This window comes from Hevea brasiliensis, chromosome 10 (genome assembly GCF_030052815.1).
Source record: "Hevea brasiliensis isolate MT/VB/25A 57/8 chromosome 10, ASM3005281v1, whole genome shotgun sequence".
NCBI classification, from domain to species: domain Eukaryota; kingdom Viridiplantae; phylum Streptophyta; class Magnoliopsida; order Malpighiales; family Euphorbiaceae; genus Hevea; species Hevea brasiliensis.
In genome coordinates this window covers 38,398,816-38,415,466 of record NC_079502.1, presented here as the reverse complement: position 1 = coordinate 38,415,466, position 16,651 = coordinate 38,398,816, and the positions used below count along the sequence as shown (strand labels likewise).

The 16,651-nt window shown below is 31.4% G+C and overlaps 1 protein-coding gene across 6 annotated transcripts in view; it reads left to right on the top strand.

The window, feature by feature from the left end:
• Positions 1-8,229: 8,229 nt before the first annotated feature.
• LOC110636028 (DNA topoisomerase 3-alpha) overlaps positions 8,230-16,651 on the top strand; it is a 122,509-nt gene continuing 114,087 nt past the window's right edge. For 4 of the 6 annotated variants that reach the window (XM_021785542.2, XM_021785544.2, XM_021785541.2 and 1 more), the window contains exons 1-10: positions 8,231-8,630; positions 10,070-10,248; positions 10,386-10,458; positions 10,735-10,857; positions 10,966-11,087; positions 11,176-11,248; positions 11,341-11,457; positions 11,914-11,997; positions 14,347-14,526; positions 14,657-14,785. In XM_021785542.2, coding sequence (XP_021641234.1) covers positions 8,346-8,630; positions 10,070-10,248; positions 10,386-10,458; positions 10,735-10,857; positions 10,966-11,087; positions 11,176-11,248; positions 11,341-11,457; positions 11,914-11,997; positions 14,347-14,526; positions 14,657-14,785 — 1,365 coding nt within the window. In that variant the 5' untranslated portion in view covers positions 8,231-8,345. Of the gene's footprint in view, positions 8,631-10,069; positions 10,249-10,385; positions 10,459-10,734; positions 10,858-10,965; positions 11,088-11,175; positions 11,249-11,340; positions 11,458-11,913; positions 11,998-14,346; positions 14,527-14,656; positions 14,786-16,651 lie in introns of all 6 variants that reach the window. The other 2 variants (XR_002491269.2, XM_021785545.2) reach the window with 1 other exon arrangement.

The following is a 16,651-nucleotide window of genomic DNA, read 5'->3' as shown; positions in this document are numbered from 1 at the left end:
CCAATGGAAATGTTAGATATAGAAACACATTTTTCATGCGGAACACACAGCCCATTTCTGACCCTAACCTAACCAATTTTCTATACTAAATTAGGTTAACAATTCTGACCAGAACCAGAACCAGAACCTAACCTGAAATTCTAGACTTTGACTTACACAATCAGTTTTGCTAAAAATGCCATAACTCAGTCCACAAAACTGAAAATGCAGTGATTCCAAAGCTAAAATCTCCATAAGACTTAGAACTACAATTTTGGTGTTTTGACTAAAACCCAGAACCTAATGCAACTTGGAGAATTTGCTAGAACAAGTCAGTTCACCCAATTCTGAAAGTCATGAACTTGAATTAAATAGCCACTTGACCCCTGGATAGTAGTTTAATCATATCTCCCACTAGGAAACTCCAATTGAGATGGAAACCTAAGAAATAGGACTCCAACTTTTATTTAGAAACTTTTCTCAAATTTTGAGTGTAAGGACCCTAAAATGGGAATTGAAGACACTGACCTGAACCTGAAATCCTGAAGGCATAGAGTTTAGGAGTCCAGGTCAGTTAATTGGCTATAACTCACCTTACATAACCTAAAAAATTATGATTATTGAACTTGACTGACCCTAAGACATAGGAGAACAACTCATAGACATTAGGCCTAAATATGATTGCAACATGTCCAGCCATCAGGACAAAATTTAACTCTAGAATCTGCCTAGTTTTGGAACCATAAAGGGTCAATGAACTAGTCCTGGAAAATTGACCATAATTTAAGTTCTAAAACTCCAAATTGAGTGATTTAAAAAGAGAAATCAAAGTTTAAACATAGAGGAACAACTTCCAAGAAGGAAGTATAAATAGACCCTACATCTTAGCCAAATTGGCAGGCAAAGACAGGGGACAAAATCTGAACCTAAAGAAAGGTTCAAGGAATTATTTGATACATGATATAAAAATTACCTAAATGGTTTGCCAAATACATAAGTTACATGAAAGTGAGATTGGAACTTATTTTTCCATTACAAATGACATGAAATTGCTATAAAGCACTAATAGTGTATAAAATGAAATAATAAGTCTATAAGTACTTAATAACACTAATTTGCCCAAAGTATACTTAGACTTATGTATATAGCTTGGATCAATTGATATACTAATTAGGGACTACAGATTGCAGTATTGCCCACATGAATGATCATTGATAGACAATATCTGTCTAATATGGTTATTCCTCTGGCTTTATACCTGCCCGTTTGCCATTGTGCCTGATATGATTTCTGACTTTATGCTTGCCCGCTGGCCTTGTGCCTGACATGACAGATGTATACATGATAGATATACGGATATCTAACTAGTATACTCCCGTGTATCCAATCTTTATAGTCTGTTATAGGTTACTTGAGCAATGTTATGAATTTAATAACACTGAATATGGAATAAATGAACAGAAAAGATCATGATAAACTTATTTGCTCCCAAAGTTCAATAAACATGTAAATGACTCAAAATTCATGAAATCTGTATTTCTTTATGAAATTATACGTGGAATAATTATCCTTAATTATTTAGTTATTTTTACTTTAAATTATGCACCATTAAGCAATTCGCTTAGTGTGTTGGTTTTTCCATGCGTAGGTACTAGTTAGTAGGACCAGTCCAGACAGTGAGTTATAGCAGATTTGCAGTAGTGTAACATGTCACCTCAACAGTCTATTTTTGATAGGGCCCATGTGTATTTAGCTTTTGTATTTTGATCATTGTACATAAGTGAGTGATATAATTAAATTTTGAGATTGTATAATAGTTTGTAAATATTGTACATGATTTTATATGAATGAAATGAAATGTATTTGCTTGAAATGCATATGGGAGATTATATAAGTAAAATGATGATATGATCTGATACATGGAAAAATGAAATGGATATGAAACTGTTTTTAACAAGTGAATAATGGAACCCGCTAAACGCTAATAAAACAGAGGAGACTCTGTCCGATCTCCATAAAAATAAAATGTGATAAAAAAAATTTCAACACATGGGATAATATGAATAAATGGAATTTAAATTAATAATGTACACGACAAGACAAGATAGGGTGCTTCGGCACCAAATGTGGCACGCCTTGCTCGGCTACATTGTAGATCGGGTAAGGGGTGTCACAGCTATACAAATCAAAAGGTAGTTCAAATTCACAGTTCAAAACTCATTTTAAAAACATGCTCTGATACCACTAAAACATATCACACTTATCCTTTAGTAAGGCATAACATTACCTCATAGTACCTAATAAATTATCGAACTTCACTTACCGATAATCTATTAAATATACTACAAGGGGTTTTACGTATCAAATTCCTATTTAAGTTTGGCGTGGTGAGAAAAACAATGTTAAAATGTAATTGGTTCAAATTGATGTCATAAAATTTTATTTAGAATTAATTTGGTATTTTTAGAATTTTACAAAAATTTGGCATGGTGCTGGCTAAAAATGTAACAAAACAATTCTTCAAACCTGTGGAAAAACAAATTATAAAATCATAACATTCACAAACTGATCTCAATCAACCCAAATCATTTCTTTCTCATTCCACAAATACCAAGAAAATGTGCTCATCATATATATATATATATACAAATCAATTAAATATTCATATACAAATTTTACAACCAAAAGATATCAAAGTTTTATTACAATATCATTTATACAACTGCTATTCTATCTTTTGATACATAAGGACAACTTTACATCAAAAATTAATTATAAAGGGTATAACAAATATACTCGAGGATAGTCCAAAGCACTGCTCTCACTACTACTATAAGTAGCTCACTCTGCTACTTTATCTATTTCCTTACCTGTGACAGCATAAACAAGCTATCACTGAGTGGTGAACTCAACGGTGCACAACTTAAAATTTTAAAACTCAATATAAAACATAATTTACCAAAACTTAATCAATCATAATGTCAAACACATGTAAAATATTATAATATTTCTAAAACGAGAGAATCATTTAATAAAATCACATTTTATTCCAAACAATCATAAAACACAAGTTTGCTGAAAATCACACAATTTAGAACATGATATAAATTTCCAATTCATCCCAATAACCAAAGGCTAATGAGGAATATAAGGGCTAGCTAGCAAATATGAGTACTCATTCAATCTGTCCTCAATTGACAACACACCTCAACACTTTAGCCAAAGAGGGAAAACAAATCTAATTCATCTCACTAGGCAAGCTAGTGAGGAATACAAATCACATAGTCATATCAACTGTGGTTTCAAACCATATTCACAATCACATTTCATTCAAAATAAGTACCCAAAAGGGTTAGCAACATACAAATTCTCAAAATGTAAGGGGACAATTCAAACTCATTCATAATAACTCATTTTAAATTAAGTTCAAGTGAAAAACAAAGCAAATGATTAGTTGTGCACAAACCTCAAATGGATCTCTTTATTTGTCCTAAGCCTTCCCTTCTTTAGAAGTCTCTGTCTACTAAAATCACACAATTATCAAATTTTAATACTCATTCTAAGTCCCATTTACAGTTAACTAAATAAAATTCTAATGACTTCCCAAGTTGATTAAGGTTCCTAAACAAAGTATCAAATTTTAATACTCATTCAGGTCAGCCTTTTCATTTAACATTTAAGGATTTTGCATCCAGAATTTGATTAAGGTTCCTAAACAAAAGTTGGAGCTCTGATTCTTAGGTTTTCAGATCATTTGGGCTCATTCCATTTGAAATTTTCTATTGCAAGTTATAATATAATTATTGTCTTGGGGTCAAATGGCTACAATGATTCCAGTGCAGGAATTCCAGATTGGGAAGTCCTAACTTCTCCTAACAATTTCCCTAAGTTACTTTAGCATCTAAGTTCTTGTCAAAACACAAAAATTGTAGTTCTACGTGTTATGAACATTTTGGCTTTAGAATCACTACATTTGCAGTTTTGTAGCCTAAGTTATGATATTTTTGCCAAAATTGGTCGGATAGCCATTTGTCTAGGATTTCTAGGTTAGTCCAAAATCAGGCATTTTTTATGGACTAAATTTGCTTAGCAATTTGACCAAGTTAGAGTCATAATTTGGGTTTATGATCTTCATAAGAAATGTTCTACTATGTTTTACGTTTCCATTGGTTCAAGAATCACCTACTTTGGAAGTGTCTAGAGTGACTTATGCCTAATTGAAGATGTATTGTTCATTTAGTTATTTCTGGTCAGGTCTAGAACACAATTCCGGATTCAAGAAAAATTTAGGGCAACTTATGGTTAATTTTTGGACAAGGTCTCTTCATGAAATTTGTGGATTTAGGTCTTAAGTTTTATCTCTAATTAGTCTCACACTAATTGGAGCTATGTAGCTCAAATTATACCCAATCAAAGCTGCTGGACTCAAGGGTCCAGAATTCCAACAACTCACACACTATAATTCCATCAATTGCTTTCATTAATTCAACATCAATCCTTATCTCAAATATAACAAATGACCATAATTAAGCCTTATAACCATCAATGGCATAACCTAATATAAAAGCCCTAAATTTCATAAACCCTAAATTTTCCATCTTACTAATTCATACAAAGTCATGCAAGCTTAACACCTAATTCATGAATACCACTTCACATAAGCTCAATTTCATGCTTTATTCATTTAAAACACATCAACACCATAATTTCCAATTGCTGGCCGAAATTCCCTTTCCCCCATACAAGTATGATTTCTTTAATTTCTTAACTCGATTCTTCAAAATTAAACTTAATTTCAAGAAAGGAAGTAGAAAGAAGGCTAAGTAGTTCACTTACCTATAATGGAGTTCTTCCAATCTTCAAAATCTTTCACTTCCTTTGGTTATTTTTGCTCCTAAACTTCCAATCTAGGGCCACTTAGAAATTTTCTAGGGTTTGATCTTAAGAATTGTGAAAGAAATTTAAGCTTTTAAAGTTTAAATTTAGCTAACAATGGAGGAATTGAAAAGAGAGAGAGAGTGAGAGTGAAGAAAGGGCCGGTTGCCTTGGGAAGAAAATGGGTGTTTTTAATTAATTTTTTTGGTCTTTTAAGTTAATAATTATCCCCACAATCATAATTCAAAAATTAAAATTTTTAATTATGTCATGCTTGCATCATTGTGATGTCATAAATCCAATTTAAGTTTGAATTTCTTTTCTTTCATTTTCTTTCCCTTACACTTCTCTATACTTTTAATTACTTTTCATTATTTTAATCTCACACAATTTAATGGATATTTAGGTCAAAAGTCACCTCTTAAAGTGAATTGACCAAAATACCCCTCATCGGGTTATAGTGTATCATTTAATAATGCCCGATGAGTCCTTAAGTTCTAATTCACATATTTGAGCTCGTTCTCTTTTCTTGTAAATGGTTTTCACATTCCCAATAGGTTCGCAATTATTTCTTGACCTAGGATGTCATAGGGTCCCACACAAATTTAGGGTAGCAACTGAGCTCGCAGTCACTTTTCGGGTCGATCACCCATCATTGGGACCTCGGCTCATTTAACCGATTTAGGCTTTACTTAATTTATTTTCTTCCTACTATATTTGATCTTTATCAATTTTATTTAGAGTTTCTCTATATGATCTAAGTATAGTTCTAGACATTTTAACTGTTCGGACAGACCTTAGTCATTGGAACAGTATAATGTATGGACTACTTAATATAAGAGTTTTACAGGTTGTAAATTTTTTTCCATAAAAATACTCATCCAATTTTTAAAAGAAATTAGCAACCGAAGATTGGTTGCTAAAATCGATTATTAATTCGCTTATAAAAAGCACTACTTATTTTTTCTCCATTACTTATTTTCTTCACCATTACTTTTTTTTTTCTCTTTCTTCTATTTTCTCTCATTTTCTTCATCATCTTTTTTATTCTTATATATTTTATTCATAATCTTTTTCTTTCTAACATATTTTATTAATCATCTTTTTATTTCTCATTTATTTTTTATCATTTTTTTTCTCCTCTATTTTCTTATTTTTCATCTTTTTCTTTCTAATCAATTTTCTTTATTGTCTTTTTCTTATCATCTTTTTTCTTCTTTCATCATCTTTTTCTTTCTTATCTTTTTTATTTAATTTATTTTCCTTTAGCATAAAATAAAAATTTTTGTACAAATATATTTTTTGTTAGTGAATTATTTATAGTAGATGTCTTTTATGGAATGTGCTAGAATAAAAGAGGATATCGATTAGGCACATATAAGTGTTTAAAGATATGTATTAAGGAGCAACTACTATTGTGCGCACAGTGGGAGGGGACAAAAGATTTTGCGATCTCAATTAGATTACACCAAGGATTAGCTATAAGCCCTTACCTTTTTATATTAGTTTTAGATGAATTAACGAAACACATACAAGAGAGTATTCCTTGGTGCATGATGTTTGCGGATGATATTGTTCTGATAGATGAGATGTGAGAAGGAGACAATAGAAAGCTAGAGCTTTGGAGAAGTACTCTAGAGTCAAAGGGCTTTAAGTTAAGTAGTACGAAGACAGAATACATGCATTGCAAGCTCAGTGAAGGCAAAACTAGTGATAGGGAAGGAGTTAGTTTGGATGGAGTGGTACTGTTCCAAAATAATCACTTTAAATTTTTCAGCTTAGTCCTTCAAGTAGATGGGGGATGTGAGGAAGATGTTAATCATAGGATTAAAGCCAGATGGTTGAAGTGGAGACGTGCTACGGGAGTTTTATGTGATCGCAAGATTCCCAATAAATTGAAAGGAAAATTTTACCGTACAGATATACGACCGACTATGTTATATGGTAGTGAGTGTTGGGCACTGAAGGAGTCGTATGCGTCTAAGATAAAAGTTGCAGAGATGAGAATGTTAAGGTGGATGAGTGGCCATACTAGACTATATAAAGTCCGTAATGAGAGTATTAGAGAAAATATAGGAGTGGTGCCAATTGATGATAAGTTGAGAGAAGGAAGATTGAGGTGGTTTGTTCATGTGAAGCGTAGACATACGGAGGCTCCAGTTAGATAAGTAGAGCACATAAGGTTAGAGGATAGAAAGAAAAAAAAGGGGTAGACCTAAATTGACTTTGAGGAGAGTAGTACAACATGACCTAGAAACATTACATATTTCTGAGAATTTAACCTAAAATCGTTTAGAGTGGAGAAAGCTAATCCATATAACCGACTCTAAATTTTTGGGATAAAAGTTTAGTTGAGTTGACTGAATTATTTATAGTATTAATTTTTAGTAATTTTTTTTGTCATATATATATATATAAAATATTTTTTTAGTAATTTATCTTATAAATATCTTTTTATATTTAATTTTTTGTTAATATTTTTTTATAATAGTTATCATTTGTATTTTATAATATTTTTATATTAATTTTTTATTAATAATTTTTCATTAATTGTTTATTATTTTAGTAATTTTTTGAAAATTTTATTTATTAGAATTTTGTATTTATTACTTCAAAATTTAATTTTTTTAATAATTTTTTAAATTAGCAATCGATTTTTTTGTTGTTAAATTAGTTGTAAATAGTAACAATTTATAAAATAATTGTAAAATTATAAAATTAAAGACACAAATTTTTTTTTATAACTGATTATATTTTGATTACTAAATGCTACCATTTATTTTTTATAAAAAATTTTATTTTTTTAAATTTAATTAATCTACTAATCGATATATTTGTAATTGATTTAATTTTTAATTACTATTTATAATAAGCCTCGTTACAACTAATTGAATTGAAAACTAATCTAATTTTTTTTAGTTTAATGATTTGAATTATTAATACATTACAAGTTTGTTTCTACGATGTAAATATAATATTTATATTATTATAAAATAAAATTAATGTATTTTTAATATAACTATTTTCTTATTTATTAATTATATTAATAAACAAATATAAAAAAATACATCCAGCACTGTGCGGGGTTTAACGCTTTTTTTATTTCAGAAGAATACAATACAATTTAATCTTTTTTTATTTTTCTTAATTTTAAAAAATCCTAATTTTAAAGAAACAATTTTGAATTGTTTGAAATTGAAATTCAATTGAAATCAAATTCTGAATAGCTTCCGATCCGGAGTGGACCAAAATCTTTAAGAACCCAAAAACTACTACGAATTGATACCCTGTCATTTGATTCAAATCTCCAGGCCCAACGCAACCGAACCGAGCGAGCCCAGCACATCTTTATATCAGAAAGGACACTTCAGTAATTAGCTAAAACTCCCTCAAATCGGCGGGAAAAAAACCCTCTCGAAAATCACCAATTCCCAAGCGTATTTCCCCATTTCAAAAGCTTCTGAAATCCCCAAAATTCTCCATCACCGGCTATGATCAACGTCTTGAACGTCGCGGAGAAGCCGTCTGTGGCGAAATCGGTGGCCACCATACTCTCAAGGAACCAGCAGCATGGGATGAGAGTTAGGGACGGGCGGTCCCGCTACAACAAGATCTTCGAGTTCAACTACGTGATCAACGGGCAGCCATGCCATATGCTAGTGACTTCCGTCACTGGTCATCTCATGGAGCTCGAGTTCGAGGATCGCTTCCGCAAGTGGCATTCTTGCGATCCCACCGATCTCTACCATGCCCCCGTCCGTAAATTCGTTCCTGAGGTCTCTCTCTCTCTCTCTCTCTCTCTGTCTCCCTACACTTATATGAATATTAGTGAAACTAATTACTTAAAATGCATGCTCTTTTTCGGTTCAATGGTGAACTGTGTGATATATTATTTCAATTATGAGTTGGCATTGTGAAGTTTGAAGGGTTTTTATTTATATTCATATTCTTTACATAAGCAGTATAAATATAGTTTCACGACAGATTGATAATGATAATCTAATTATCTAAATTAACAATATTTGAACATTTGAAAAAGAGTTTTAAATATTTGAATAAAAGTGTAAAGACGAGCTTTATCCTTAGGAAGTTGTACAAACCATTTAACTTTGCTGTAGTTTTTTAAGGAGACAAACTTACATAGACTAAATTATAATTTTTCAAACTTTAAAGATTTATTTATATAAACTCTAAAGTTTTAACCATGCTTTTGTTAGAATTTATATAAATAAACTTTAGATTTTAAAAAATTATAAGTTAGTCTATGTAAGTTAAATGGTTTGTACACCTTCTGTTTATTTTTTATGACATGAGTTAGGATGCACCGTTGGAAATGATTTAACTAGTTTGGTTACAATTGTACAGGTGTCATTTCACAAATTCATTCAACAAAAATGGGAGCCATGTGGCTGTAGCCACTGTGATTGGTCACCTCTGTTGATTGCATTTATACTATCATTGTCATCACTGTTTCAGCTAGTGTTGTACCACTACATGGGTGTGGCCGCCACACCGTTGCTTTGTGTTGCCATTACTGAACCACCATCACCATCACCATCATGATTGCAGCCATGTGGTCAAGATTGTTGCTTTTGCCACCACCATCACTATAATCACGTGGCTACAATATATTGTTATCACTGAATGATAGAGCCATTAGTTAAAATTATAATACGTGATTAGGTATTGTTATCACTATCATAATGCTGTCACTGCTACTGCCAATATGCTGTCATTATTTAACCTTTCATTTTTTTTTTCTAAAATTTCCATTACCATCCTTGTTATCGTATTATCTATCATTTCATCAGCACTGCCACACTTATAGTGACATTGTCGTAACTATCCCCACTGCCAGGATCATAATGATGAATTGATACTATTATTGTCCTATTGTTGCTACAGTAATCACTATCATCACATCATCATTTTATTTTGCAATTCTTTTGTATTATCATCCAATCTATGGAACTTACAGATTTCATTACATGATCCAAATAGTGGAATATTTAAATCCCATCTTTTCATAAATTCAGTAAAAGTGAAAACTACTGCATACAAATGCACTATAAACAATATATGATTCAAATGAGTAAGGTAGTTGTCACCTTCAATGTGGGCCTTTTTTTTGATCCTGATGGTCAAGCAATACATGTTTTTCTATTATTCGCAAGTATGATTTGCTGAAATATCTCTTCAATTGGTTTTTGGGTAGGACAAGATAGATATCAAAAGGACATTGGAGGAGGAAGCAAGAAGGTGCCAGTGGCTTATTCTGTGGCTTGATTGTGATAGAGAGGGAGAAAACATTGCATTTGAAGTGATGGATGTTTGTGGAGCAGCAAATCGCCACCTTACTATATGGAGGGCTCGCTTTTCTGCATTAATTGACAGGTTTTAAAGGCTAATATTTCTTTTCTTGATTTATTTCATAAAGAGTTCATTTCTCCGTTATTGTCGTTCTGAGTTCATGTTTCCTTTATTGTCATTCTGACTTCATGTTTCCTGATGGTTGATTTTGTATATGCCAGGGAAATTCATGAGGCAGCCCAAAATCTTGTTTCTCCTAATCAGTGGTTTTCTGATGCTGTGGATGCTAGGCAAGTAAGTATTTTTCCTCGTCCAGTCTGAGGTCTTCCAATTTTGTTATGGTAAATATGAAGCTAGTTTTAATAACTTCCAGTATAAATTAGTACCACCTGAATGTGTAAAGATGTCCTTACCTGTTCACATATTTTCTGAATTCTATTTGAGGACTCACTTTATAAGATAAAAAACTATGGTAAACTGTGTTTCAATTTATTATTATTATTATTATTATTGATATTTTCTTTTGGTTACATCTACAAGGAACGAAATAGAATTTTTAATATTTTGCAGGAAATTGATCTCCGCATTGGTGCGTCTTTCACAAGGTTTCAAACCATGCTGCTGAGAGATAAGTTTGTTATTGGTTCTGCTCAAGATGACAGAAATCTTGTTCTAAGTTATGGGCCTTGTCAGGTGTGATTCTAGTTACAACTTAAAAATTATGCAAATATAACTAATATGAAATTGAAACTGGTCGTGCAGTGTTATGATTTAGTCATTCTGCTTCCTTTACAAATGTAGTTCCCTACGCTTGGCTTTATTGTCGAACGTTATTGGGAGATACAATCACATGAGCCAGAAGAGTTTTGGACTATTAATTGTTCTCACACAACAGATGAAGGCATTGCAACCTTCAGTTGGATGTAAACTGTGAAGGCTTGGTTCTTTGCATTTCCCTTTTGAGTTATAAAAGTTTTGCAATGAACTTTTACTAATAATTTAGTTTTTCAGGCGTGGACATCTTTTTGATTACACTTCTGCTGTTATACTTTATGAAATGTGTGTTCAGGAACCAGCTGCGACTGTAAGTCATGGAAATCATATGCTTTATATATTTCAAATTTTGATATGCTTCTTTTGAAGCTTGAATCTTTTATATTTCTATTACCCAATCAGGTAACAAAGGTTCATCAGCAGGAGAAGCGAAAGTACCCTCCGCATCCTCTGAGTACAATTGAGCTTGAAAAACGTGCCTCAAGATATTTCAGAATGAGTTCTGAACAGACCATGAAAGTAAAACAGCTGGATATAATACTTTTAGTGATACTTACCTGTACTTATTTACTCATTTTTTGTTTTAGATTTATTGGCTTGTTCTATTTGCTGTCATGATTTTTTCAAAAATTATATCCTTGCAATTACTTTGAAGTTACTGAGCTAATGATAAAGAATCTTTGAATTAAATGTTGAAGCAAAGAGTGATTTGATCATAATAGATGATAATGCACCTCAATGCTTCAGTTGCTTCAAAAATAGTCGGGGGAGTATATATTGTGCATTTTAAATTGCAATATCACTGTCATCTCTACTCACATATTTTTTTTCCCTCTGATTTCTTTATATGTACTTATGTAGCCCTTGTTCCCTTCTCTTTCTTTTATAATAGAGATATATTCTGTCATTTGACACACTTTTACAGATTGGAATTTTTTCAATCTCTAGACTCCTTTATTCTTTTGTTGTTTATAGGTGGCAGAAGATCTATACCAAGCTGGTTTCATTAGTTATCCTCGTACAGAGACCGATGGCTTCTCTAGCAGGACTGATTTGCATGTTGGTAGCTTTGGTTCTTATCATATGTTTGGTTTTGGTGATAATTTCTACTTATTTCATTATACCTCATACCTCAAAAGGAATTATTTTTTGAAAACTAGAATAGAAGGGGAAGAAACATATGAACTAAAGAAAATTAACTTCATAAGTGATGCACAGTACATGAAATAATTAGAGGACGTATAAATATTGTCACTGTAGTAGGCATTTAGCTATGCAAATGGTGTTATTCTCCCCCTTTTGTTGCAAGAAAATTGTTTCTGTGGTTTAAACTTTGATCTCTGGGTCATAAGAGAGCAAACTTAATGTTGCACTAGGGCTCATCCTTTAGTCATAATGTATGTGTGTGCGACTTAAAAATGTTTGGTAGTCTGAGGTTTGTCTCTTTCATGGAATCATATTTAACTCCTGTTTAGAATTTAAATCAAGTTGCTGTCAGAAGCCACTTAATATAACACGTGTGGTTCCTAACTGTTAGCAATTAGCATGAAAAATTGCAGTCCTTTCACTCTTTGATTTTCTTTTTCTTGGAGTTATCACTTATTTTCAGTTTTAGTCAGAAGCCACTTAGCATAACAAGTGAGGCACCTAACTATTAGCAATTAGCATGATAACTTGTTGTCCTTTCACTGTTACTTTGATTTTCTTTTGCTTGGAGTTATCACTTATTTTCAGTTTGTATGGACTGGAACTTCCTTCTGTCTGTTAGCATCACTTTTGAAACTGGAGGTGCAAATGACTTTTTTCCTGCTATTGACATTAATTCGTTTATACATCAGCATTCTTATACTGCTGTAAATAGTTTCTGAAGTAATTTCAGGATAGTGATTGTCCATCCTTTGTGGCATATATAGCGGAGGTAGCAGATTTGTTTTGTGAACCCTTAGGAATTTTCAGGGGATCTATTATAGGTCATTTGGATAGTAGTGAGTGAGTAAGCATGATGCTTAACCCCCAGTCTGTGCCCCTCCCAAATGAATATAAGGAGCTTTTGTTTTTATTTTTTATACATTTCTCAATGATCTATGTAATATGATGTAAAGTGTTTTTAGGATCAATGGAAAATGTTTTACTCTCTTTCTTTCGCTGCACACATGCACATAATATTCCATATATTTATTTAGACTAAGTTTTATTGTTTCTGTCAATAATATGCTCACATGAAATTAATTTTTTAATGAGAAACTTCTTGATTGTCTCTTTCCAACCTTAGTAGAACTTCATTTTTACCACAATGCCCTTTAGCCAATTGGGCAAAAGTGTAAGTTTCTCTAGTCCTTTAGGGTGTGCTTGGTTCAGTGGATTGGAGAACACAATTTCCCCATATAGGTACATTAGACCTCTGGTTAGCCATGCCTCTTGTAGGTTCATTTTAGGTTTAAAGGTTTTATGATTGGGTTTTAATTTCACATTTGTTCACTTTAATTTTAGTGCAATCGTTTAAAAATAATGTGGTCACTGAACTTCGTATCGTATCAGCAAAATTTCCTAATTTTAGGTTCTGTTTGGCATTTTTGTTCGATTTGCAGTTGGGAAAAAAAAAAAGATCACCTTGAATATATTAGTTAGATGTGATAAAAAAATGTTTTTAATTTGGATTTAGCATGTTTTAGCATTAGGAACTCTAAAACAACTAAACAACAATTTCAAGTTGCTTTTTTTTCTTTTCTTTTTTTTTATTTTTATTTTTTTCATTTAACATCTAAAAGAGTTCTTTTCCAATAAGGAGGTTTGTACCTCAATCCCAAATAAGCTCTTAGTTTTGTTTTAATAAGGTCATTGTTGCTGTGTTTCTGTAGATATTTTGTTAAATTTTTGATATGTTGACTAAGTTAAAAAGCCCTATAATCTATATTTAAAATTATAAAATAGTATAAAAATTTTAAAAATTTGGTTACAGTTCTATAGAAAACTAGCAATAATGGCCTTACTGAGATAAAAACAATGTTGAAAGGTTTGTTAATACCTATGAACTTAATGACTGCTGCTGAATCAATAATAATGACTACAAATGATTATCCTCCCAATTTTGTTATGAAATTCAAGCTTTAATAACTATCAAATATTTTGGTTATTGAAATTATTTAAGCCCTAATCCTTGATGATGTCTTTCAATTTTTCCATAAAGATGCTGTTCATAAATGCTAGTCTATTGCTCCATTAATATCTCCTCTTAGTTTATTGAAATGTTTTGTATGTTTTATATTTTTGGCAAATTAACAGTTAATGATCTTGTGCCTTATCATCTCTGCATTTTATTAATTTTCTAGCAGCAAATTTATGCATGCACCTTTTGTTTGTTTTTCAGCCACTATTGTTTTGACAAATTATTCTCTTAACCTGATGCAGACAATTGTGCGAGAACAACAGGAGCATCCGGTATGGGGTTCATATGCTCAACGACTCTTAGATCCTGGAACAGGATTATGGAGAAATCCCAGCAGTGGTGGACACGATGACAAAGCACATCCTCCCATTCATCCAACAAAGTTTTCTGCTGGTGAAATTGGATGGAGTCAAGATCATCATGTAAGTACAGTTGTTGTTACCACTCTTCAAGTATATTCTATATGTATTTTTTGGCAATTATTTTCTGGGTCCAAATTAAGGATTGTGGCCTTTATTGTGTTACTGAAATTGATACTTAAATTGTTTGTAGAGAGTGTATGAGTTGGTTGTTCGCCATTTTCTGGCATGTGTTTCTCAACCAGCTGTTGGGGCTGAAACTATTGTTGAAATTGATATTGCTGGTGAACAGTTTTCTGCATCAGGGAGGGTGATATTAGTTGTAAGTATCCTGAATCTTCTAAGATTCTTATAAGCTATGTCAAGTAATATATTTTTTTCCTCTTATTATTGATCATTAAACACAAATTTGCATTCCGTTTGGTGTCTAATTGTTGAAGTTCTTGAATATTTTTATAGAAATCTCTAGTCAACTTGAATTTATTTAATTTGTGGTTGGACTTATGACTTATCCTTATAAATGCTGTCCATGTGTCAATTATGATCAAATAATTCAAGAATTTAGTAGAGTTATTAGTCTGAAAGTTGCTTTCTTCCTCTTTCTTCCCACATAATGCTGAGTTATGCTTGGTTCTTTTATGACTACTAGTATTGAATAAAGTGGCTGATGCAAAACCAAAGTAGAGAAAGTGAGAGAAAGATTGAGGAGAGAAAAAGAAAAGACCATAGGAATGAGAAGAGAGGGACTGAGGGAAATTGGGAAGATGGATAAGAAAGAGCTGAATAGATTAGAGGAGGTAAAGGAAGAAAGGAGACAGAAGAGACGAAATCTGAAAAGGAGGAGAAAACTCAATATTCATTCAACTTTTATCTTAAAACTGAAGGAACATTTTATTAAATAATAGAACATGACTTCAAAGAATTTGTGGTTACCATAAAAAATTGACGCTAAATATTATAGGAAAGTACTTTAAAAGCATAAAGCTTTTGTAGATTTAAAGATTCATAGTTGTAAAAAAAATAAATTAATAGTTTGTGTTTGCAATCCTTGTGAATGGAAAATAATGTGAGGATCTCAATAAATTTGGTGAGATAAAAGTTGTCTAAAGTAGGGGAAGCTACAAAAAGGAACCAGGAGACATGGGGGAGTTGTTGGTAGTTGGAGAATGGGAAGAAGTGAGGAAAGTGGGGAGTTGTTGGTGCCTTAATAGAATTTTTGTAATTATTGGTGTAATGCCTGTTACTTCCAATAAGGTACCATTTCTTTGTGATTTGTGAATCAAAGACAGTGATTTGTGAATCAAAGACCTAAATAGCAAATATTGAATTGGTTGCCTATGTTCCTAATACATAATATTAATGCCTTATTTATAGAACCTATACATTGTCGAGATCAAACTTGTTGAGTCGAGTTGCTCGAGACTCGGTTTAATAAAAGTTTGGCTCAATTAGCTCTAGCATTATTTTTAATTTCGTTTAATGAACGATTTGAACTCAAGCTCAATAGTATTCGGCTCGTTATGATTCATGAGCCTGCTTTTTTACAGCTTCACAAGCTGGATCGTTTAAAGGCTCGTTAAACAAGCTCATTAATTAGGTTCATTCTCGTTAAATATGTTAGAGAGTGAGCTAATTAAAATTAAATAGGTTCGTGAGCTCGCATATTTGCAAATTTATTTATATTAATTATTGCACTTCCTAATGTTGTAAATATATTAATATTGTTTATAATTATTTTATAAAAGATTATATTAATAGCTATTATTTGAAAATATTATGAATTATTATGTGATTAAGTTATATAAAATATACTTGTTTATAATATAAGTTTAATTTTATATGAAAATAAAGTTATTTTTATATGATAAATAAATTTAAAATGTTTGATGATAATTTTTCTATATAATTTTTCAATATATATTTGGATTGTAAGAACATATTTAAATCATTTTACGTATATAATTTGAATAAAAATATGTAACCATAAAGTGATACATGACATTTGTTTATATTTAATTTTTTTCATTGATTATAGTATAAAGTACAACTAAAAGGGTTGTCATTTATTGTAAACAATAAACGTATAATTATATATGAACAAATTAGTGAACTAATATATTAGGTGTTTAAAATAATATATAATAATTAAATCAAATTTTACATAAAAAAGTAATTACACCTTTCTATT